The 27466-nt window shown below is 32.2% G+C and overlaps 1 protein-coding gene across 2 annotated transcripts in view; it reads right to left on the bottom strand.

The window, feature by feature from the left end:
• Positions 1 to 256: 256 nt before the first annotated feature.
• The window catches only part of LOC121118268 (ethanolamine kinase 2), a 45875-nt gene continuing 18665 nt past the window's right edge, over positions 257 to 27466 (bottom strand). The window contains exons 2-4 of one of the 2 annotated variants that reach the window (XM_040712829.2): positions 5589 to 5842; positions 4895 to 5530; positions 257 to 1390 (exon numbers count right to left, since the gene is read on the bottom strand). In XM_040712829.2, coding sequence (XP_040568763.1) covers positions 1193 to 1390; positions 4895 to 5530; positions 5589 to 5813 — 1059 coding nt within the window. In that variant the 5' untranslated portion in view covers positions 5814 to 5842 and the 3' untranslated portion in view covers positions 257 to 1192. Of the gene's footprint in view, positions 1391 to 3049; positions 4808 to 4875; positions 5531 to 5588; positions 5888 to 27466 lie in introns of those variants that run through there. The other variant, XM_071888932.1, reaches the window with a different exon arrangement.

Below are 27466 nucleotides of genomic sequence, written 5' to 3'. Positions count from 1 at the left end.
ATCACTCAACCTTCATTAGTTATTGAATTAGTAAGTTTTCAGATTTATAAGGAACACACAGTAGTTACAAAAAACTATCAAAGGAAGGAAGTAAATATAAATCCTACTTTGTATTTAAAAGTATATTGACAAGAATTACTCCAATGTCGATCATCAATTCTACTCTAAGTCCAACAAGGATTTAGGACTCTTAGTCCTTCAGAAGGACATGGCCTAATGATTGCACTCCCCAAACAATGTTCAATAAAACTCTCCGTTTTTCATGAGGACAACCAATAGTTATTGCTATATATTTAGATGTTCTCATTTAAAGAATGAAAAAAATCATAATAACAGGTTTGGAAAATAAAGAACACTCTTTAGATTTCCAAGAAGAAGAAGAAAAAAAAAGTCGTTAAGGTTATATTTTATATAATTCTATATAAACCAGGGGCGTCAGCAGAGAATGGGCTGGAGGGGCTGTAGCCCCCATCGCTAATTAAGGATTTAGACCTTTTATTAGAAAATGTAATATTTGATAATTAATTTATGAAACTTAAAAAAAAAGAATTTTTTTTTTTAAATAGCTGTAAATTTTTTAAATTTTTGTGCAAAAAATTTAATTTTCTCTAGACAACTATACATTTTTTAAATTTTTCTCCAAAAACTTTAATATTTGAAAATTAATTAAAGAAACTTTAAAAAAAAAAAAAAATTGTAAATAACTGCAAATTTTTTTACAAAAAATTTAATTATCTGTAAACAACTATGGATTTTTTAAATTTTTCTGCAAAAAATTTAATAGTTGAAAATTAATTTTTGAAATTTTTTGGAAAGAAATTAAATATTTTGTGAACAACTATGGATTTTTCTCAAAAAATTAATTTTTTGAGAACAACTATTTATTTTAAGAATTTTTTCCCAAAAAATTTAATATTTAATTTTTTTTTTGTGAATAACTGTAGATTTTTGAAATGGTTTGCCAAAAATTTAATTTTCTGTTAATATTTGAATTTTTTTTCCAAAAAATTTACTTTGTCAATTTTGTTTTCAAAATAATATAATTCATAATTTTTTTCCAAAAAATGTTAATTTCAAGCCCCAAGATCCAAGCCCCCACTATTATTCTGCTGTGACCCCTCATGATTTTGAAAACTTAAACAGAAAGGAGATCAAATAACAAATACATAATGATAATATAATTATTAATATTTCAAATAATTAATGAGGCTATATTGTATTTATTCCGAATATATTGCTGATATCTTTGTATTCCGTACTGAAGCGTATCAAAATGATTCCGTTTGAGTGATTGATGTTGCGTAAGAGACCAAATAACTTCTTGAAGACAAAATAATAAACTGAATTCCTGGACTTCCCTCATTAACTCCTCCATATCAAGCGACGATACCTAGGCACATAGAGCATAAAATATATAGTCATTAATAAAGAACATGTGTAATGGAGGTATATAATCATAAAATAATAAAATAATGTCTTTGTTAATGCCTGTCCGTTCCGATGATAGGGAACACTTTTTCAAATTACATTCTATAATATACACCACACAAACATTATGTCTTTAATTTATGGTTCCTTTGTCACAAATTAATTACGTAAGTGAACACATTATAGCGGCATAGTTAGGCTCTTAGACCCAATGGGATAGATAAATGCTTGTGTTGGGTTTAGTGGAGGGAACTAATTCGGTCCTTTAAAGAAGTTTGATCCGAATGTTGTGCACGGTGTTAGTTCGCAACCACAAAAATACCCCATGTATTTTGTTGTCAGCTGTCGATTCCCTCTTCTCCCTTGATACGTCATGGCTATTTCATAATGTATTCTTTTTGATAAATACACAAAGTAACGAGTTATTCTATAGTTATGTTCCGTTTCCAAAAGAACAGGAATACAATTTCTTGTAAATCCCTCCTCCTTTATAGGATATATATATATATTGGCAATGATTATATTATATTATTATTGATATATTGGCAATTTTAATATTTCTATGAAGAAATTTTTGCTATTTCTTCATAGAAATAGCAAAATAACTACTCATAACTACTCTGTTAATAATATATTACTAAGCAATATCATAATCTAGTATCGAATAAAATACTATGTATATTTTAATAATATATAATTCATTTTAGAAATGGTGAAGAAATATTATGGCAGTGATAGTCTGGGAGGATATAAGAGATAAAATGCACTTGGTATTATTGACTTGTTCGGTTAACTACCAGATGATTTCGGGCCTTTTTTCTGTAGAGCATAGGCGCATGAAAAAATCAAATGAAGTTAAATTTGATGCATTAAGTACATTTGGAGGGGTCAGACATCATGATAGTGCAAAAATTGGTCTAAACATTGAGACAGATAGAAAACCATTTAATTTTGGTATACGATATGGACAGAGATATCGGTTCTCATCGGTCTATAAAAAATTCTTATATATATATATTTTTTTTTTTTTTTTTTTTTTTGGGGGAGGGAAGACGCTTTGTTTTTGTATTTCTTTGAAAAAAATTTCCTAATCCACAGTTATTCACAAAAAATTTCAAAAATTAAGTTTCATATACAAATAAAAAAAAAAAAAAGAATTAAAATACTAAATTTTTTCGAAGAAAATTTGAAAATCCACAGCTATTCACAAAAATTTTAAAAATCTACAGCTATTCACAAAAAATTTCAAAAATCTACAGCTATTCACAAAAAATTAAATTTTTTGAAAAAAAATATTAAATATTTTTTTTTTCAAAAATCCACTTCTATTTACAAAAAATTAAATTTTTTGGAAAAAAATTTAAATAATATATTTCAAATGTTTAATTTTCTAGTAAAAAGCAAAATTCCTTAATTGGGGGGGCTACAGCCGCTTCAGCCCCTGCGGACGCCCCTGATGATTATTACCTATTTAAAGCCTATAAATTCAGGTCTCAAAATTGTTTAAGGGTTAAATACAGTGGTTTACAACCTCGGCTGGTTTTTAGCGTGATTGTGATCTGGGACAAAGATATATTTCTCTGACCGTTTTCTTTATTTCCTTTCTAAAATTTCTCTGGCATTTTTAATAATTTATTTTCAAAATTCATTTCTTGATTTTTTTTGGAAAATAATATTTTCTTTTTCTAATTTTATGATCTCTTTATTAACCTTTTTTTTCTGTCTGTATATATTTACAAATTATAACTAGCGCGGGATCCCTCTAAATAGGGTCCCCTACGATAAGTGCCACCTAAAACTGACCCTCGTACCAACTGTTACATTGTCCAGGGTTCCGAGAGAGACTACACAAATAATAAACAGTTTATATGCTCTAATATATAAAAAAATATGAAATGCAGTGAAGAAAAGATTTGGAATCAGAGCTTTAATATATACAAATAAATACATGATAACAGTTTTTTCAAAACTATGATTTCGTAAAACGTAGTGGCTTTAATTATATCAATAATTTTCAAGATAAAAATAATCCTAAGTGTTATTTTAGTTTAAAATTTAATCAAAAACAATTCAATATTGACGGAATCGTAGTAATTTGTCTATATTTCTTGAATTTTTATTCCGATAAGGACTGTTTAATGTAAAAGAGTAGCCATTAAGGCATCCTCTATTCAGTCAAAACCTGACAGGATATCAAATTTTAAACACTAAGGAGAAGTTGAATTTCTGTCAAAAAAATATAAACTACTCAGTGGCAATATTTTCTATGCTTTGAGTTTGGATTTTTCACACTTAATAATGTTTTCAGTCATAATTATCGTTATAAATCCTATTGAGTTTTGCCCTGATACTTTCACCGCGACCCTTCAGACAGGTTGTGCCGGACGTTAAACACTCCCTTTTAGGTTGTTCTTTTTAACTCTGAAGCCTGGGGCGAGAAATGACTCTCCATATCACATCCTCCCTTTTAAAACCCTAGAGATGGTTAAAATATTAATAAAAAATCTTTTTAAACATATAATTATATGTTTGTCAATCCCCCTGCCCCCACTTCCGGTGGACCTCAGAAGGAATGCATACTCCAACTATCTACGCTCCTACGAAAAACAAAATTATGTTGCTTCGATATGAAGTTTTAGTAGTTATTTAGCACGCTAATTACGATACTATAGTCGCTTTTTTCATCAAATCTGGTTATTGAGGATTTTAGATTTAAACTTTTTAAGTATTTTAACAATTTTAATGAGTTAGGCAACTTTTGAGTAAGAATAAAATCACTACCCCACAAGAAAATATACATTATTCTGCGATATTGTTTACTAAGGATTTATATTTCATGTAGAATCGTCCAATTTTAAAAATAGAATATTTTGTATGGGATTTTGTACTGAGAGAACTAAAAGCTTGGTTTTTCATTTGATGATTAAAAAAAATAATTTGTTTATAGAGTGCACAGTATGAACGCAATATTGATTTGATTTCAATTTTATTGCAACAAAGATTACAGGAGGTTGGGTGTTATATTTTTTTGAAATGACGTAATAATGAGATATTGTATAAGAAACATAAATAAATAAATTCAAATATAAATAATTAAACTACTTTATTTTTACGTCGAGTGTTTTCTATCTTACTAAAACGAAAGAGGCTCCAAGACAAACATCAATGTAAAAAGAAATATATCCCCCTGAATTCTTATGGATCTACAAAAGTCCCATCCATAGTCCTTTTTTGTTTGAAAGTCTGTAAATAAGTGAACATATTTAAGGAATATATTTTATTTTTTCAACCGTTTCGTCTGAGCCTTTTTCCTTAGAGTATCTCTAAACTGTAAAATTAATTACAGGTTGTAATATATTTCATTTGCCCTTCTTGTTGACTAATATATTTCATTAATATATTTCATTAGGTGTGAACCCCCCTAATTCTTGTTGACTTGTATGTAACATAATTCAAAGACTCATACCTTTTCAATGGGGACACCCATATAACCACTCAGATAATGTGAGCACCATCTAAATTGAAAGTCCCTGGCCGGAACATACTCATCCCTTCCCACAAGTTTCAAATCGTTTCCAATGAGTGATAAAAAATGTTGTGCAATTTCCAGTCCTCGATAATTTTTCCCTGCAAACTCAAGCTCCGCAAAATATACCTCCGACTCCTCAAAATTCACATAAATATTCTCAGGTCTCAAATTTCCATGACAATAGACTTCTCTACTCGTACCACTGAGTCGCATCTCCAGCTCTAGTATTTCTTTTCTCAAGACTTTGATACTCGGTAATGCTCGATGTCGTCTTAAATTATCTTCCGGATGGGTGAGGTTTTCAGGTATGCTGGATATAGCAGCACTTAAAACCACAAAAATATCATCCTTTTTCCTCGTGGGCCTTTTCGACAAAGATAGATATTCCATCATACGATGCATTTCTCCGACTTTCTTTGCAACCAAGGGGTAGATATCAATGTCCACTCCAAACTTGTAATTAAGAGATAGTCCTGGAAGGCTTTTCATACAGAATCCATTCTCAAATGTGGCAAAGACTTTTGTGCAAAGCCCATGATAAAAGAAAAGCTCAACATTGTTCAACTCAACCCTCTACAAAAGTGTAGCATTTTGAATAAATAAATCATTGGATACTGAATTATCTTCTTACCTTGCTCAGATCTGATTTGAAAACCTTGATGAGTATTGCGTCATCTGAATCATCCGTGTAACCTTGAAAATGTGCCACTTCTCCATAGTGTCCTGTGCGAATAAGTAGGATATCTCTTTTGTGCCATTGTGGCCGTAGTCTTGTTAGAAGTTCCAACACGGTTTTCTCTGCTAATAAGTAGTCGTCCGAGTCCACGTAAACATCGTCGAAGTTGAGCATTGGCATAGCTAGTTAGTGTCTCCTTTGTATGTAATCTATAAAAGGTAGGGGAAAAAAGGTTATTTTTGGACTCTATAATAGATTAACTTTAAACATCGAAACTGATAAGGCTTCACCTTATCGCCGTCGTTCTATCCTAATGTTGATTTAAGGTCTTATCTGTATAATTTATACTTGAAAGCATTGCGTATTCATGTTATTATATTATTACATATAATAATGTTTCTACCTACAACATACATATATAAAAAGTTAAAGAAGGCCGGGTGTGGATATCGTATTCTACATAATATGTAACTATACAATAAATCAAATCATTTGTAAAAGAATGTGAAATAAATGTCTTATGTCGTGAAGTAAACTATTTGTTACTTATAGCATGTACAAAAACGAATAGGAATTCGTAGCCATGTATTTAAATAAGAACAGCCTGTGCGATAGAGAGTCAAGGCGCGAAACACAGCAATATAATTGCTCAAGAACCACATGTATACTACATTGTAGAGAGTAAATACTTTTCAAATGGAATATAAATCTTAAAAATTGCATTAAATCAAATCCTATGAATATATCATTGCTTCCTTTGAAATAAACAATCTTATTATGATCCGTGAAAGGAAAGGAATTATATATATGTCTATTAATATTTATTTATTTTTTATTATGTGTAAGTATGTGAGGCACGTTGAGTTATTACTTAAATCAGCAGATAAAAGAGAAGAAATAGTTTCATTGTGCAATTCATTCACGGTATTACCTTATTAATTGTAAAACGTGTCCTAGGACATTTGCATTTTCCTCTCCCCTTTTCAGTCTTTTTGTCTTTTTTCTAATCGATCCGGTCTTTCTCACCATTTGGTTTTTAATCCCTAGGGTCCTAGCTATCTTTTTATTTTCTTTACTTGTAGTTAGATTGAAGAAAATAACAACGAAGAAAAGAATGATTTATAGCTAAAATGTATAATACTTAGAGATGGGATTTGTCTAAGAGTGCACGGAGAAGGCGGGAGCGAGGCATATGCTATTACTGATATAAGACCCTTGTTAATGCCAGCTGCCTGTTATGTGATTTTGGGGAGAAAATTAAAGAGCAGAGCCTTCTACATTTAAATGGAAAATAATATGACTATATTTAAATTCATATAAATATTTATTTTATGATGCATTTTAAAATCAATTTACACCAAAGATGGTCGATAATTCTTCTTTTAGATGGAGATGTTGACACACCTACCACTTAATAGCTAATAAACAAAAAAGAAAAAGAGCACACGCATTCAACGTTTTTCCTTTTCTAATCTCTAAACTTAGTTTTTTCTTTACACAGATCCCTTTTTTTAATAATCATACTTGGTTATTAGACGTTCTAGCTACAAATATCCTAATTTAAACTTTAGGTTATGATCAAACTTCCATAGCAGAAATGACGTAGTTAATCACTATGTCATTAAAGCTGTTGTAGCCACCATAAAAGACCGACAAGGACCGGTTCTAAAAGTGGCACACTTTATTAGGACCGAACTTATAGGACCGCAGTCTTTTGAGACCAATCCAATACTAAATATAAAGCAATTATTTCCGTTGTATTTTGTTTTCAACTGTCAATGTTTCTCTTTCTTTTTCCTAAACAGTGTTCTCAACATTGATTGGATGAATTAAAACTATCTCTTGTTTAGCTGCTCTGAACAATTATTGAATAATGATTCCGTAATGGGAAGATAGGGGTAATTGCTACCAAGAGATTTTGGGCCTTATTTTCTGGTTTTTTTTTTTGACGAGTGTTATATGAAATATAAAGACGTGCATTCCACACAAAATGTCGCAGATATCGTTACTTTCATTTCCCACTCATGACGTATGCAATTTTTTTCCCTTCTCATTGCAGAGTTCACTTTGTTAATAATTTAATTAGAGGGGGGTGAAATGGCATACAAATTGGCTGATGTTATGTTTAGAACATTTCCATAGAATTAATTATAGAATAGTCCCACAGATGGGAGGAATAATTGGCTAACTACCCCATAATTTCAAACCTCCTTTCCTTGTCTTTTTTGAGAAAATGCTTAGAGATATAATGAAGATTGCTATATATTAGATTATTAAGTCCTTTTTTTATGGACAATATACATATAAGCAGGGCTCTCGACGGTCGTTAAAATTAGCCACTAGCCAACAGGTTGCTCAATTTCTTTTTACTAGCCCTGTGAAAAAACTTACTAGCCAAGAATATCACACATATTGGATCATTTTTTATACTAGTGTAGAGTATATATTTTGTTTAAAAATAAGGTAACTTTTCTTCATACAAAAAGGAAGCAATACAGGGTGGCGTTTTGAAATCCGGAACAAGTTTAAAACTCATCATCTTGCAAACACTTGGAGTTATTTTTGTTTGTAAGAGATCGAAAAAAATGGAAGATTTTTTATCCTTTCCTGCAATATAACAGAAATTGATGATGATCGATTGGCATCTTATACAACCCTAAAGAAACCTCTTTGAAGAAAGAAAAACCCTCAAAGTAATCAGATATTGGATTATACATTATGTAGAAAAATAAAATATATCCTTTTACGTTTTCAATCCTTTTTTTAAATTCAACAAAGACATAATGCTTCCAATGTCTTTTTATTATCTTTTATTCCATCTTGTTTTTAGAAAAAGGTTAATTGACTTATCCATTACCGAGTGTAGAATCATTCTTTTTCATTTTTTGAGTAGTTTTGATGTAGTGTTTTTCAGCTTCTATGGTTCTTTTACAATGTACTAGTATTGATATTGAGTTTTGGAAAAAAAATATTTTTTGGAGAATTTGACTTTATTTGAACTTCAATGAGAATAAAAATTTGAAATATTCGTGTAATAATTACTACAATTTTTAGTCTTACTCGCTGTGACAGTAAGGAATCAAATACTCCTTTGTTAACTCATAACGGGCGGGGCAAAATACCCGCCACTATAAATATGAAAACAAAATTCAATTAGTTCATAAATTGCTACCAGGAGTTGAGTACAGTAAGGCAATCTTAAGGCTGTCGGGTTAAATATAAAATTTTTCTTCTATTTTCGAATCACGGTCACCATTTAGCCGATATAATTTTCCAATCATAATGAAAAAAAAAAGAAGAAATGTGATGACCAAATAAACTTTTTATGAAAACCAAACTTACTTATCTTTTCTTTGAATAAAGTTATAAGGAATCAAATGGTAACGATACTTTTGCCCCAACCGTTATATATACAGGGAGCGGGGATAAAATTGTCGCCAAAATATTTTTCTACAAAAAACAACACAAAATATACATTTTTTAACTTTTTTATTAAAAAAAACAAATCTATGACGAGCATATGGGTATAGAGTAGTCATTCATTCGATATAATCACCGTTGGCTTCAATAACGGTCTCAATACGGCCTCTGAACCGGCCGCAGGCTCGTCTGACCATCTTATTGTCCATGTTGCCGAAAACCTCCTTGATGGAGTCCATCAGGCTGGCCTTGGTGCTATGGGGATGTCTGTTGGTATGTCTCTCGACATAGCCCCAGACAAAATAGTCCAAAGGATTAAGGTCGGGAGAGTTAGGAGGCCACAAATCCTTGGTTACGACGTCATAACAGTTCTCGGTTAACCACTGCATGGAGATTTTGGACACATGGCAGGGTGCTGAGTCCTGTTGCCACACCCAGGGCCTGTCTCCAGCCACCCCTTGGATCCAGACAGAACCACCTTCTCCATTACATCCAGGTAGACCTCTGTATTGACCTTTAGACCCGTTTCAAACATGTGGGGAGGCATAACATGACCTTCACTGCTGACCACCCCGAACACCATGACCATTGCAGGGAACTTGGTCTTCATTACCTTCCTCACATGGCTGGTGCAGGTGGCTATCCACCTGTTGTTCTGCTTGTTGACCTTCTGATCTTGACAGAAATTCTTTTCATCAGAGAAAAACCACAGCATCCCAGGCTGCTTTGGGTGCTCGAGCTTGTTAAGCAATTTTGTTGACTTCATCAGCCTGTTGTCCTTTGCCTTCTGGGTCAAGATCTGGCCCACCTGCATCTTGTAGCTCCTCCAACTTAAATCCTCAGATACACAGTCCCTTATTGTTTTCTCATGGCAGCCCAGATCCCTCGCCATGGCCTTCATGGACCTGGTAGGGTCATCCTCAACCATCTTCTTCACCTTGTCGACAAAGTCGGTGTCCCTGACCTTCCTGTCGGCGCCCTCCTCCTTGGGTGCCCTCTTTATGGTGGCATCAACATCCCAGGTATCCTCTAGCTTCTTACAGAAACGCTGAACAGTCTCTAAATATACTCTTAAGGTTGAAGCAATCTTTGAATTGGAGATTTCACCTCCATTATTAACCAATGTCATGACTACGGCGGACCTCGAAAGCTCCTCGTTCCACTTATAGCTCTTTATCTCCTCATATGATGACGGCATGATGCTAACTGTGTCTAACTAAACCAAACACAAAAGTTGATATATTGCCCTACCATAAACATGATTCGACGCAGAGCTTGACCACTCCAATTTATTAAAAAAAACTCAAATTTAAAGCTACTATGTATTACTACAAATAGTATACAGTCGAACCTGTATTGAGTGTACAGGCAAGGAGAAAATGAAAAAACGATCGCTTAGAGCAGGTTACTATTTTGTAACGATTATAATTTTGACAACTGGATATGACCACTTTGTTCGGTGATACGTTTCAAATATGTTTTAATTACGCAAGCAAAATTCCTCAGTTTGGTGATGTTGGACATGTCTCCTAACATTATCTTAAGGTATGTAAGATTGTCAGTAGTAGTAGGTGAGAGTCAAGATACTTGTTACGGAGGAGACATGGGGCTACACTCCCAATAACTTTAAAATGTAAAGTTATCGAAGAACTCTGTTCTTATACAATTGAATGTCTTCCTTTGTTTATCAAATCAACATAAACCCGGGTTGCCTAATGCTTACAATTATATAGCAAATTTTGAATTAAATGTCATAGTCGAGCATGTTGCTCAATTAATTAAAATGCTTGTAATATTATATTATTAGTTTCAATATTCAGTTCGGATCATTTATTCTAATTCCAATACTATTTATATTTTTATTATATATACTCGTATATATGTTTTTTGTTTTTGTGTAATTTCTTGTTATACTTTAATTATCCATCACAGTGAATAGTCAAAAAAAATATTTCTTTAATTTTATTATTAACTATACTCCATTTCTGTAAATGTTTTATTTCTTTATCTGTAATTATAAGTATTTACTTTATGCTGACAAACTGTAATAAAAAGGAAAATAAATGCTTGAATATAACATGGCAGTTTCCTCCTCTTTTAATTTGTCTTCTCCTGGTGTATCAAGTATCCTACTTTTGGTTAGTTTAAAAAAACCCCAATAAATAAACATTAATTATTGTACTGCATAAAAATACTTGAGAATTATTTTTCTTATTTCATGTTGCCCGGGCGTTCCTGTAAAATTTTAGGTATCTCATAATGCAAATAAAAAAGTTACATACAATGATTGCTTTTACTGTATTTTGGGTCCACCCTGAATAGTTTTTGGGAAATATGAAAAAAAGCACATATTTTATTATAAAACAAAGAGGTTTTTATAATATTAAAATTGGGCATTGAACTTTTGATATATTAATATGAAAAAAATATGGTTTTTTTAATGCGTAGATGCTTATTATATTACTTGGACGTACTTACACGTTTTATATATTTTATTTCGAATTATTTTGTTAATATATACTAAGACAAACTCGCTAATCCTCTTATTAATTCCTTTTTTAATTCGTATTTAAAATATTATGTACGTTCTTCCATTTTTTTGGGTGAATTTTCGAATCTACAATCCACACCTCTAAAAACTTTGAGACACGGGGAATCGATCTTGTTTTATGACGAAAATCAACTTATTATCGAAAAAACAAAACTTACTCTCCAGAGCCCAGGTATCTGGTCTGATCAGAATGAAACATAGTCTTAGGTACGTATCTCAGAATTCTGAACAACTATTTTTGTATGTGTAAAGTCTATATCTGTCTTTCTTTGTGAAATAAATACCCTGGTTATGCATTTTTATAAGCGGACATACATACACCAACCATAATATTATACTATAGTTGATATATAAATTATATACATTTTTTTATTAAAAAAAAAAATGATAACTTCATATGTATAAATATTATTGTTGGGTTTTGATCTGGAAATCCTATACCAGTCTGAGACCGTTATATTTTTTGTTGGTCCAAATTAGTTCGGTCCAACAAAAAGCTCACTCTGGACCGGTCTCATAAAAATTCGGTCTACAGGGTCTCCACGATAAATTGGAACTATCTTAAAATTCAGCCTGCTTGATAAAAATGGAATTTGGAGTGTATTTGTTAATATGAAAAAGTTAGACATGATATTAAACAATAAATTTATTCAACATGACCTCCCTCAGAGGCCACCATCTTCTCCATCCTGCCCTTAAAGGATTTGCATGCCCTGATGACTTCCGCGGAATCGACAGCATTCCACTCCCTCGTAATGGAGCCCTTCAGGGCCGCAATGCTCTTGTGGCTGACCTTGCACACCTCCTTTCCAACTTCCCCTACCAGTAGTAATCACACGGATTGAGGTCGGGTGAGTTGGAGGGCCAGGTGTTGCAATCCCAGAAAGGGATGTCGTGGGAGTTGAAGAGGTTAGTGGTCCTCATGGCGATGTGTGCGGGCGCTGAGTCTTGTTGGAATATGAACTCCCTCCCAGTGGCCGTATCCTTCATCCAGGGGATGACAAACTCCTCCATGATTTCCCAGTACCTTATTGCGTTAACCCTTTCCTTGGGATTGAAGAAGAAAGGAGGCATCACCTCACCGGTGCTGCAGATGACACCCAGGGTCATCACGGAGGCCGGGAACTTTGTGGTGAAGACTGCAGGGACCTCTTCTCTCTCCTTGGCAAGCCACCTGTCATTCTAGACGTTGTAGCTTCTGTCGACAGTCCAGTTCTTCTCGTCGGAGAAGAAGATGATTCTTCCTCCATGGCTCTTCAGGTCATTGAGGAGACACTTACCGTTGGTGAGCCTGGTGGCCTTCATGGATGCCGTGAGGATGTGTTGTTTGGCCATTCGGTATGACCTGTACCCGATTCACAGCCTTGGAGACCAGCTGCTTGCTCACTCCACGGTTCTTGGCCAACCTGGACAAGGAAGTCCCCGGTGAAGCCTTGATGGACTTCCAGAGGCCTTCAAGGAAGCGGGGAGTGCGGATTCGGTCACTTCTCATGTTGTGGGCCTTGCAGCAGACCTTCCCCTCAACCTCCCAGGCATTGAAAATCCGGTACAACGTGGTCTTAGGGTAGTTAAGAAGCTTGTAGATAGCAGAGGGCTTGTGTCTTGCGAGCCAATTCGAGGATGGCGTTTCTCCTTGCTTGTTCCATGATGACTATTGTTTGTTGTCAAAACAATTGTGGTGGAAGTTATAGTGTATTGCTCACGCAACCTTTTATACTAGTAGGATTTAACCCTGAATATCCACATTATGGATGCGGAAGAGGTTTAAAGTAGTTCCAATTTATCGTGGACACCCTGTAGTTAGGGTGTCCCACAAAATTGTTATAGACCGATTTTATAGATAAATTGTTTATAACATGACATCTTATGTTTTATCAATTACAATGACGTTATACGAAGTTTAAAGAGAGATAACTTGGATTAATTATCATGTACTTTTGAGATTTTAATGAAAAAAATGAAAGACAGTTGATCTGGAAATAAAGAAAAAGGTCTCTCATAATATATGAGACCGAATCAAAATCGGTCTACAAAGTGAGACCAAAAAAAATAAATCGGTCGACGGTCTGAGACCGCTGTAAGGACCGAAAAAATCGGTAAAGAACGAATCACTTAAGACCGAAAAGAAAACTCGATGCTGGACCGAGTCTCAACACTAATGAATATGTTATACATATAAATATATAATTTTTTTTTTGTTGATGTTAAGGCTCTTGGATGTGAAATATGAATATAGAGTAAATGCTTCTTTTTTTTTTGTGCCTCCATATCAGACATAAAATTGATGAAATAAATAGCAGGAGAAAATATATGGCCGAACCTTATACATAGAAATGGGAGTATAAAAGTATTTCCAATTTGAAAACGTACATTATTTCTTAGAAAAAAAAAACCCTTTTCCATTCAGATTACTATCAAAAAACTTTTGTATATATATAATATATTATATCATTTTATACCTACCTACATAAAAGGAATTTAAACACTGAACAAAGTCAGTGAAACTAAAAAAAAAATAAAAAAAATGAGGAAACTTTTTTTACTTAGTAGGAAATTAGATTTATTCAAACGTAAAATCCTCAAAGTTTCAGGGATAAGAGATAGTACCTATTAGTGTTGGACCTCGGTTTGAAACTCCTAAACCGATCCAAGAGTGTTATTATATTATTTTTAGTAGACCGAGCTATTAAATATCTTTTGGAATCTACATGTTTTTTTTATTAATTATGTTTTATTACTATACTAAAATTTCACTTTTTTGATCAAACATATGAAAATTTTTCTTTTGTTGTGAACAACACTATAATATTGAATTTTTTGAGAATAACTGTGGATTTTTTGAAATTTTTTTCCAGAAAAATTTTAATTTTTCAAAAAAAATTTTTTCAAAAAATTGTCTTTTTCAAAAAAAATTTCAAAAAAAAATTTTTTTTTTGCAAAAATCCCCCCTCAAAAAAAAAAAAAAAATATTCTAGATATAATTTTGCGGAAGCGCCTCCTGCCATTGCAATTTTTTAAGGTTTAAACTAGCCAATTATAAAAATAACTTGGACCTTGGACCTTGATATGCCTGCCTCGAAGATTCTATTAGGACAAATCAGATGCCATTCAACAAGATCGCTGGATGGCCAGGAACATTTACTGTATTAAGATGCTCATGTTTTCCAAGGAAACAAACTACAGCAAGGGCACTATATTCAAGTTGGAGAGGATGAACAAGTTTTTACCTTATTCTAGACCAATCACTTGATGAACGCTACATCTGAAGCTATTGCTCCTATCCATGACTTCCAGCCTATCAATTACATGCTACAATACAATTGAAAATGACAATTTATGTTCTCAAGAAAATGAACAACCACCACTGATATCTGACCAATAAACTGATGCCATTCATCGTGTTCAGTTCACATGACAGCATCAAAAAATTTGCAAAGCTCCATGTACATCTATCAGAAGTTGAGTGACGTGAGAATTACAGAAAATGCAAGCCAGGGGTTCCTGTTACGAAGACCACTAAGCTGCTTTTCAACATGACTCTTTCAGAGAGACAAGATACCTGAAGTTTAAAGTAAAAAATGTGGCTAGAACTTAATATTTTACGTTCTTGCTATCATTCATTATTTTTTTCGTTATAATATTCAATGCCAGAAAGGAGTGGAGGAAATACAAAATATAGCTAGGACCGTAGGTCTGAAAGATCGACGTATCAGTCTTGAAGACCCTTGAATGGTAAAAAAAAGATTGACCGATAAAATAAAAAAAAAATACTGAAAGGGGAAAAGACTGATTAGAAAATCAGTTCTAAGACCGATCCAACACTAAATTCAAGAAACAGAAAAAAATGCCCGTAATCATCTGGTAGTTTACCGAACAAGTCAATAATACCAAGTGCATGTTATCTCTTATATCCTCCCAGACTATCACTGCCACAATATTTCTTCACCATTTCTAAAATGAATTATATATTATTAAAATCTACATAGTATTTTATTCGATACTAGATTATGATATTGCTTAGTAATATTTTAATAAAAGAGTAGTTATGAGTAGTTTTTTGCTATTTCTATGTAGAAATAGCAAAAATTTCTTCATAGAAATATTAAAATTGCCAATATATCAATAATAATATAATATTATCATTGCCAATATATATGTATCCTATAAAAGGAGGAGGGATTTACAAGAAATTGTATTCCTGTTCTTTTGGAAACGGAGCATAACTATTGAATAACTTATTACTTTGTGTATTTATCAAAAAGAATACATTATGAAATAGCCATGACGTATCAAGGGAGAAGAGGGAATCGACAGCTGACAACAAAATACATGGGGTATTTTTGTGTTTGCGAACTAACGCCGTGCACAACATTCGAACCAAACTTCTTTAAAGGACCGAATTAGTTCGCTCCACTCAACCCAACACAAGCATTTATCTATCCCCTTGGGTCTAAGATCCTAACTGTGCCGCTATAATGTGTTCACTTACGTAATTAATTTGTGACAAAGGAACCATAAATTAAAGACATAATGTTTGTATGATGTATATTATAGAATGTAACTAGGAAATGTGATGATTGAAAGGGTCAATTTTAAGAAAAAATCATTCTAGCTTACTTTAGAATTGAAGAGGGACATTTTTTAAAATAGCTTACATTTACGTCTTTATAAGACATAATTCGTAATTCACATTTTTCATTTTGCAAAAATATAATGCATAAAGGGTCGATTTTTGATGGAGTATGAGGCAGAGTAGAACTAAACTTCATTGCCCTATGGAGCCTTCTAAATGGTCGGTATCGTTTACTGTTGAGTCTTTAGGTTGATTTTTGGTGGAGTAAGGACCATAGAGATCAAGTAGAACTATTAAAACATACTCCACAAAATCCATGCACAACGGTACAGACAATAGGGAAATAAGGCATAGTTCTAATTTGCCCTTTCCTTAACCAAAAATCGACCTATTGAATTTCCTCTATATAGAAGGAAAAGTAGGAATGCATTAAAAAGCCTTCTTTTTAGAGAAAGGAACAAAAAAAAAAAAAAAAAAATACTCACCATATAAATGAAGGTATTTGCTCTCTTTCAACATCTTGATATGCAATGTATATCAAGATGATACTGGGGCGTCCGCAGGATTATATATATATATTTTTTTTTTTTCGGGGGAGGGGGGTGGAATTTTGTAATAATAATGACAAATAAAAAATAATAAGAGGAAAACGGACAAAAAAAATAAAAATAACTTTTTTCATTTATTATTATAAAAGTACCTAAAAGTCTGAATTAACGACTATTGTAGGAATGATGAGTTCTTTCTCGATTACACCTTCCAAATTTGTTGCCCTTGGTTTCTTGTTACATCTCCAAGCATATATTATAATTTACACTTGAAAACTTAAAAGCCCTGGGAAAATTCGGATCGGTGGCTCAAGGTTGAGCAAAAACTGCACCGTGTTGAGGACTCGGAGAGTTTTTTGGAGATGTTTTCCTGCAATAAACCAGAGTTGGTATGTCACAATGGACGAAACATTTTATCTAAAAAAACAAAATTGTAGCATGCTTGAAGGAGACTATGTTGATGAATAAAGTTGAATTTTTTTAGTTTGCCTGGGGACTAATTGAACGTGTTGTCATTTACTAGGGGTTCTCCTTTTCCAGGCAATTGTCACGTAGTAGTATCCCCAGAAATATATTTTAAACTAGTCCTATCTAAAGCTATACACCAATTGCTGAAAAGTAGATCATTTGAGCTTTATTTGTACAAAGTAGCACAGGATGTTTATTTCTCTTTTCTCTTAATCTCCGGGGTTCTGAAGGTTGATTGATTGAACAGCTATTGAAAAATCACTCTTTAGTTGGGAATAATTGCTCGACTACCAACTGATTTATGGACACTTTCTGTTTCTTTTAAGATGAAAGGTTGCGTGATAAAATAAAAATTTATACACCTTCTTAAAAGTCCATAGCTATTCACAAAAAAAATAATTTTTTTGAAAAAAATTTCAAAAATCCTCATCTATTCAAAATCAAAATTCAAAAATTAAATTTTTCTCTACAAAATTTTCTAAATCCACAGATATTTACTAAAAATTATTAGTTTGGATAAATAATTCAAAAATCCATCGCTATTTACAAAAAAAAAGAAGACAATTTTAGAGCAAAAATGGTTCCGCTACAGAATTGCTACCTCATCAACTTACACGAATAAGTCGAAGAATGATGATGAGAGTATGAATTGCACATTCTGTAGCGAGAAAATAGAAACGTCAGCACATATTGTCTACGATCTCAGTAGGCTGAGTCCTTTTGACTTATAAAGCCAAACTTATGCCTGTATGACATTTTTTCCCAATAAGAAGCAGTGATATATAAAACACGAAAATGGTTAGAGTCAATTTCTTTACAAACAACAAAAGTAGCGTCACTTCAAACAAATGTAACTTGTAAAGAAATAATTGGATTGTCATACAAAATTGATATGTTGATATGTGGCGCCATCTGTGAGAAAGCCTCGGGACTATAATAATAAAGATGGATAGATGAAATGTTTTACACATTTATATATTAGGTACAATATATCATATATATGAAAAATGAAAATGAGTAAAGAAGGAAAATGAAAATTTATACAAGAAAAGGAAATAAAGAAATGACTTGGAAGAAAAAAATAATATATAATATATTACTATGAAAGCATTGAAAACACTTATTTTGAAATGGGGGAGTAAGGAAGAGGATGTCTTTAGGATACCACAAAAGACGTTCTTCTTACTTTTTAAATACAACCGGGTATGTATGTGTGTGTTGAGCTTCTGTCTAAAAAATGCTAGACCGGTCTGACACCAACTTTATTGTTAGTGGGCCCAACTAATTCGCACCTTTAAAGAAGTTTGGTTTGGAGCTATTTTTAAATTTGGTCTGTAGGGATTCTAAGGTCATATGTGGCTTAAAATGGTGAGATCAAAAGGTCAAATGGAGTTAAATGTGTTGTATAAATTATATTGGTCAACTATAAGGAGTGTTTGCAGTAGGGGGGTTGAGGGGCTGTAGCCCCTCACAAATGGAGAAATTAGAAAAAATGGTCATTCGATTAAATTATGATATGGAAAAAAAACCAAGCCCCCCTCTCCTAAAATCCTATTGACGCCCTGATTATTAAATCAGGTTGAATGAGGAGAAAATCAGTCAGTCCGCAAATTGAAAACGATTACATTTCGCTCAGGGTATGAGATTGCAGTCTGGATCTAAATATATTTCCAACTCGCTCTAGGAAAATCACTTAAGATCGAACCGAAAAAACCAGGTCTTGGAAATAGTTTTAACACTAATATGCAAGGTTGTTTACTTATCGGTCCAGCAGTTCCTGTTCTTGAACCGCTAGAACCGGAACCGACAAATTCGAACCATGACCGTAACCGATACAGCAATATTTTCCTTATCCGTCTCGGGCAATGAGTTTTTTTCCTATATAGAATGTGTAAATAAAATACAATTTATATAATAAAAAATAAATTAGCTTTAGCACTAAATGAACGGAGAGGTCATTTTCACACATTTACAGTTTAGATTTTTGAATAAAGTCTACAAAAATGGTTGAAATTCATTGAGACTTCTTGACTTTTATTTTCAAATGCTTAAAATTAGAGGAATTTTTTTGGGGAAAGCAATAACCTCATTAACTAATTAAATATTCACTGTTCTACCTCAAAAGACTAAAAGGTCAAATTGACCCATAGTGAAGGAAACGTATTTCATGCTTGAATATATCTCACAATTAAAAGAAGATTAGCTATTGTTCTCAACAAGTTAATACTGAGAAAATAATCATGTGTTTACTTAAATAAATTAGTATGTAAAATGTTTCCATATTATTCAAAATAATCTTTTGACAAACTGTTATCAAGGAAAATTAAAACCTTTTTTCTTTCTTCTACACCAAATGATGATTGTGTTGGGGATCTTTTCGACATGGAGTCCTTCAATGTCCAGCACTGAAGATGAATATAACAACGATTATAAAGAGGGTAAGGCAGCTTGTAAAAATTAAGTGCACCCACGTTACATTTATTCCTTAAAAGATGCCGCTTTTGAATCAACCTTCTATGAAACTATGAGTAAAAATATTAGTTACCTTGAAGACAAAAGTATTTCCAATTTTTTTTTTTTTCAATTCTGATTAGATCAATAATTAAAATTAAAAATTCAAAGAGTTGAAGTTTTACTAATGAATCTTATCAAAGACACATTAAGACTACTAACAGCTTCTGGTAAATCGAGTAATGAGTTATTTAGAGAATACTTAATACGGAAGTGAAGCGGAAGTGATTTAAGCGGAAGTGTCCACAGTTTGATGGAAACAAGTTGTAACATATTAATATACACCAAACTCTTATGACAGAACAAACCACGGTCCAATAATAAGTGATGTACTTAATAATGTGTTTAATAATTCTAAAAACCATTGAAAATGAAGAAAATAATTGTCAAAGAAAGATAAACTCTTTAGATGAACAGTTGAACAATACCTATTACAGAGGTGAAGGTGTACGACATGGGAAAACTAAAGTCCTTATATATATATATAGAAGAATTGTATATGATACTTGTTTTTTATGTTAAGCTTTTTATACCTGAGAAAATTGTCTATGGAGTTTTAAATTTAAATATAGGTATAACCTCATTTACAAGAACATATCTCAAATCTCGGATACAGTCGATTCCTTCAGAACATCGAGTAGTAACAATAATATATTTGATGAAGCATGTTCTTTTAGACGCATCGAGTTGGTTGGTTGAATGTTTTATGGAGCAGAAGCTAATGAGACTCCTATAAGGACAATCATAATTATAAAGACACGAAGCCCAGGCTCCATTTAAATTTCTAAATTTCTGCGGAAAATATTTAACCAATGAAGCCAACTGCATCATTTACCTATATGAAAAAAGAAAGATTACTCTCGCATGGTTCAATTAAATTAAATTAAATTCAGAGTCCTAAATTTGTTGCCGGTTCTATTTCAATAAAGTATTAGTATTAAGATACTTGAGTTTAATTAAATCATTACATAGCAATACATATAATGAAAGATTTAAAATACATTCAATCCTAAAAGTTGTTTGCTTCAAGTAATCTTTGTACATGGTCCGTATTTAAATTTATTTATGTCTCCCAATCACATTAAAGGCTCACTATATGTTAAGAGTGGAATGAAACTGAAGGAATATTTACAATTAATTATTGATGATCACTATATACAATTATGTTACACTTTATCCCAATGATGGAAGTGGCAATGTAACACGATCTTTTCTTAGATTCCATTCTACATGCTCAATAAGGAGTCTCTATCTAGTATCTTCCATTTGATGAATAAGGCTTATGACAATTGATACCCATTTATATCATATCATATAACAGTCAATGCAAATTAGTAGTTACAATACATATGGATTGACTATATTTGGTCTTGGATTGAATGATAGAATTGATGATTAACACAGAATAAGCCTTCCATTTGAGTTTTGAGGTTTTACTGAAAGCCACAGTCTTTTTCGTTCCTTGCTGCAGTCCACGATGATCACGATGAGTAACTAAGACTTACTTCATATGCTTCACTACGACGTGGAAGATCCTCAATGGGTTTGGATGTCTTTAATAGAATCAAAAATTTGTCAAATTGTAGAACCAATTATTACTTTTCGAAATCAAATATTTTTTAGCTGTAAAGATATGAACGGCTCTAGCGGATAAAAAGTGAAACTGGAGTCACTTTTAATCAAAAAAACTATAATCAGTTATCTTTGATGCTCCCCTTTCTTTTCATGCTTTAAGTTAAAATAAATCACTCTTGAGAAACTGCGGCCACTCAGTAGAACACTTCTCATTGCTGATTGGCATAAAATTGTCAGCCGTCATAAGATCTATTTGAAAGGTCTTAGTTTTATTTATTATTTTCTTGGGTTAATTTAATTATTCGTTATAATTAGTCAATTATTGCCTTATATGTGTATTAAAAAATAAATCAGCTAGAGATAAAACGTTTATAAGCTTCTCACACGTTCATTTGCCAATAATTATTGACCTATTTATCTATTACCTAAGTCTTCATGTTTCTACGAAAAGAGCTCCTAGATCAGTTTCAACAGGATAGAAGTTCAATCTTCAATAAGAATCTGTCTCTTTTGTGACTAAGGACGGACTCACGACGATAAAAAAGTGCTCACATGGTTTTTGATAAGGATGTTTCAAAAGACTATTATTTAATATAATCAATTCATGAAATACTCCTTGACACGTACCGGATGTAGAAAAAGTAATGTTAAAAAATCAGTTTTGAATAGGTGTTGTTGATTAAATCTTAAAGTTCCGATTATTTTTGAATAGCTTAGACTCTAACCCTTTGATTGATGCACATGTTGTAAACAAAAATTATGTATATGTTGCGATGTAGGAAAGATGAGCCATCTTAGGCAATTTAATCCGCACCGGGAGAACCACCTTGGACATAATTAAGGCCTTAAACGTCAGTTATTGATTAAGCAGATATTTTTTTCTGTAAGTAAAAATTGCTTATTTCAAATTTATTCGATATATGTTTAAATATTATGATATTAGCAGGGCATAGCGAGAAGGATATCGACTTTATTTTTGATTTCCACATAATTTTATGATTTAGTGCATTAGAAAAGTGATGATGAGGATTCCAAGAGTTCTTCAAATATTTGAATGATAATTATTTAAAGATAATTTTCCTTTGTCAAAAAGGTAAGTTATTGTTCGTTTTTATTATATATTTCTGAAAATTGCACTCCCTTGATGTGTAATACACATTAAGTGAGTACGATTTGTGGATATTATAATTTTTAGTATTCCCTCAATGCGTAGATGAAAAGCTTATTCCTTCCCTATATATATATGTCGTTGTTGTTTATTTTTTGTCTGTCTACTCATTCCCTAGGGTCCTTTAAGTTCAACGAATGAAAGGGTAGAGAGTTTTTGATATACATGCATATAGCTAGAGGAGAAGAAGAAAGATCTGGGCAATAAATACATTTTACATGAGAATAATAATAAATATTACATTCGTATCTCTTTAGAATTACTTTGAGTAAAGGATTGAGAAGATGAGAGAAGCAGAATTAATACCCTAAGTAATTATTTTTCCGTAAAACTGTAAAAACGGATACAAACAAACTAGTGTTGTGTCGAATCGAGCAATTATGGAACACGTTCGATACAATTAGCTTATGATTGCTTAGAAAGCCTCCGTCTGCAAGGATCATATATATATTTTTAGGTGGTAAGGGGCTTGGTTTTTTGAATTTTTTGGAAAAAAATAATTCAAATATTAATTTTGAAAGAAAAAAAAAATAATCAAAAATCCAAAGCTATTCACAAAAAATTCATTTTTTGTTGGAAAATAATTTCAAAAATTGATAGCTTTTTGGAAAAAAGCAAAATCAGAAATTCACACCTCTTCGGAAAATATTTTTGTAAAAAAATTCAAATGTTAATTTTTTGGAATATATTCAAAAAATCCAAAGGTATTCAGAAATTTTTTCAAAAATCAACAGTTATTTTCAAAAATTAAATGTCAATTATAAATTTTTTGAAATTTAAATCTCAAAAATAAAATTTCAATCATATAATTTAAAAAAAAATTCAATTATTTTTATAATAAATCTAAAAAAATCAAATATTAAATTGTCTAGTAAAAAGCAAAAAATCTTTTTTTTTTGGGGGTCTGAACTAGATGTTTTTTGATGAATATCTCAACACAAGTCAACAAATGAATACTCTTAGAACGTGAAGGGGTTCCCTTTATTGCTTTTATCTCAAGAAACATGACATATGTCTAGATAATCCAAAAAATTTACTGATTTTTGTGGTCTAATGAGTGCAAAATTTTATATACTATCAACAAAGCTCGATAGTTTGATCGAATATTTTTTCAACTAACACATCCAAAGTAACTTTTAATTTCATGAAAGGTTATAATATGTCTTCACTTTAAATAAAAACAATGATATTTATCATTGTGATCAAAAAGAGGTCAATTTTTTGTCATTCCCTTTACATGCACATGTACTTTGTAACATTATTTGAGTTCCAAGAGAAATGATATAAACATTTTTTTATAGCTCATTTGTAATGCCAAAACATATTTATTTAATAGATGCGTCCTCTACAAAAATTGGAAGGGGAGGAGGATAGCTTTAAAGGAAAGCAAGAAATAAAGCTTGCCAACTAACCTGGTTTGTGAGGGATCACTGCTTGTTAGAAAGAGTTCTTTTCTAACACCTCTTTCTTTTATTTATACACTATAAATGATATCATATCTAGGAATGGGATTTGAAGAATGAGGGGAGAAAGCGGGTATACTTCACTGAAATAAGACTCCTGTTAATATCAGCTGCTACAAATTGAAGATCATTCTACATTTAAAATGAAATTCGTGCAGGGAAAAGAAAATAATTATATTAAAATTTCTATATAGAATTATTTAGTATGCATTTGTAAATAAATACACCATATATAAGTGGGAGTTCTTCTTTCAAAGATGGACGTTAACACCCTGACGATCTACTTAAGAATGACCAAAAAAAAAAAAAAAAGAGCACACGTATCTTTGCCACTCCTCATTTTTAGTGTGCGCTTAATATCTTAAAACAGCGTGATCATCGAGGATGTGTTTTAGCTCTGCACGTCATATTATAAAAATTAGAAGAAAAGATTTCTTTACATTTTACGAATGTGAAAATAAAATTGTGTTGTGAAAAAAGTGTTTTTCTGCAGTAGGACTTCAAGAGACTTTTTCTCCTTACTTTTTGTTCAGAGTTGCAAATAAATTAGATGGTTACAAGAAAGAAGAACTCCAGCACCAAGGAATCAAGAAGTTGATAAAATCAATGCATATCTTATATTTTATACAGGTCTAAATATAACTTTCTCCTATTGAATTTTTCTAAATATCCTACTTACATTCCCCTTATATTTAATAAATCCCATCTGGTCATCAATTATAATTAATTTATCTTCATTCATTTAATTATATACGAGTATATATGTATATATATATAACGAGATAGAGGCAGTTATTATTGTATGACTTGACTTTCTCGATATTACATGTGTACAAGACAAATCATTTCATTATCTTTGAATGGAAAAAAAAAAGATTTCAATAATAGAATGAGTTGAAGTAAAAAAAGTTGAGTTGAAGCTCTCATTGCTCAAACATAAAATTTGTATAAGTCTACCCAGGATCGATTTTTTCATGAGGTTTAATAAAAAAAAAAAAAATTACAATACGGGGCTTACAGACTGATGATTAGGATATATTTATTTATATATATATTTTTTTTGTGAGGTGACATTTTCTTTTTAGGATAAAATTTAAATGGCTTTGTTACTTTTTGATGCATAATTTTGCTTTTTTTTACAAATATTTTCTTACAAGTTTTAAATAGACAAAAAATGATAGTAATTCGTTAAATCTTTAAAATCAAAGAATTCTCATTGATGAAGGTATTGGACCCATGTTATTTTTTGATGTTTTTTATGTATTTAAAAAATATTTTTAACAAATCTAACATAATTTGTACTAAAATGCGATGTTTTTGAAGGAATGTTTTATAAAAATCAAAATACAAAAAAAAAAAAAATTTTTTTTTTTGACAAGTTTATTTAAATTTTGACAACAGGCAAGTTGTTTTTAAAAAAAAAAAGATAATAATAATATGAGATATTCCATAGTTGGTTGATTTTAGTCCCAATACTTGCAATGAGTAGGATTGGGGTTTTCTTCGATGATTTCTTAGGGCTTGACACCTATTAGAAATTCCCAGGAAATCTTGTATTTAATTATGTCATGTAATTATGTATATAGTTAATTTTGGGTTTGTTTTTTGTGGAGTCATCCTAACAATTTGAAGAATGTTATTGAGAAAAGCGGCATAGCTGTATTGACGTTTCATTAGAATACTAAAAGTACTTAAACATAATTTTTTTTAAAAACAAAATCAAGAAACAGATCAAATCCCAATTCATTTTTTGACTTCATATTCGAGTATACATACAGCCCAATAATTCATAGACATATTTGTATACATAATAGGCTTATTATTCAAATTTGTTGGATAAATTTAAATACCTAAGAATTTTAGCTAGGGTTTAATACCTCTATTTGATTTAAGAGACTTATATTGTCCTCAATATGGCCTTTCAAATAAAATATATATTAAGTTCTTATTCTTTAAATGCGAAGATCAGTTTTTGGCTACTTTAAGTACAATTTGTAGCACGCACAAAAAGTTAAGGGGCGTGGACGGACAAAATATCAAAAGAGAGTACGTCGACCGTCAAAACTTCGAATGGACAAAACGTCGACCAGACAAAAAGTCGACCGTAGAATATAAAATAAGGGGCTTGCGATATATGCCATTCAGACATTTCCCATATGAAACATACCCCACTACCACCACTCCATTATAAACTACCAGTAAGGTCCCCTCCCAACCCCATAATAAAACCCCAATGTTGGGTTGTTTTTGGATACCGCCGTGTCCGAAAATGGGATGAAACCCCCGGCACTATTTAAGCAACTATTAAGAGGCAACCCTATTAAGAGGGCATCACATCATTTACCCCCCATGTTGGGGGATACAGGCTGGTCCCAAAATGGGATGAAACCCAAGGCGACTATTTAAGCACAACTAAGAGCCACTCACAACCCTTCATTCACACCTCAAATGTTGAGGCTAATTTGGGGTGACGCCCCGCCACTGCATAATAACCCCATAATAAACCCCAATGTTGGGTTGTTTTTGGATACCGCCGTGTCCCAAAATGGGATGAAACCCACCGCCACTATTTAAGCAACTACTAAGAGGCCCTCTCCATCCCTATTTACCCCCCCCATGTTGGGGGATACAAGCTGGTCCCAAAATGGGATGAAACCCAACGTGACTATTTAAGCAACAACAACTAAGAGCCACTAACAACCCTTCATTCACACCTCAAATGTTGAGGCTAATTTGGGGTGACGCTGGGACCAAAATGGGATGAAACCCACCGCCACTACTTACATTTACTTCCAAAGGGCCCCCGAAATTTGATACTGCTTTGGGTTTCATCTCGTTTTGGGAACTGATGGTACCCGAAAGCACCCTCAAATTCCTGGATAGAAATTGAGGTGTAAATAGTGGTCTTTGACGGTAACTTATCTGACGGTGGTGGGTTTAATCCCTTTTTTGGACCCGGCAATACATGAAACCATCCCAACTTTTGGGGTATAAATGGAGGCCCGAGGGGCCATTATTGTTGTTTACATTGGTAGGGAGATGTCTTCGTCGGGAAATGCTTGCAGAGTAAATGTTGCAACAATCTAGTTTGTTTTTGTGTTGATGGGCGACATATGCACTTTTAAAGACGAGACTTTGCACACCAATGAGATTGCAAATGATTTACTAAGTATGACAGTTTAAAGTAGTAAATAGTGACTAGACTTTTACGTATATTGTACAGATTTATAATTTAAATGCAATACCATAGACACAAAAAAAAATGCAGGAAAAAAAAATGAATTGAATTTAAATCATAAATAAATTATGTAAATATGTATAAAGATATATATTATGATATTATTTTAAATGTTTGCATCATTTGCTAGACGACTTTTGAAGGTCACATATGAGAGTACAGAACGATATAAAAAAGATTTTGCTTTCTAAATTTTATTCAGACACACTTCTCGTATGTCAACATTTGAGTGTAAGTACGGATGATTGAATGTACAAAATATATCTAGATTTTGATTTATTAACACACAAAAACTTTCCACAAAAGATAAGAAAAAGA

The sequence above is a fragment of the Lepeophtheirus salmonis genome, chromosome 5, assembly GCF_016086655.4.
Source record: "Lepeophtheirus salmonis chromosome 5, UVic_Lsal_1.4, whole genome shotgun sequence".
NCBI classification, from domain to species: Eukaryota; Metazoa; Arthropoda; class Copepoda; order Siphonostomatoida; family Caligidae; genus Lepeophtheirus; species Lepeophtheirus salmonis.
This window is presented reverse-complemented; position numbering and strand designations above follow the sequence as displayed.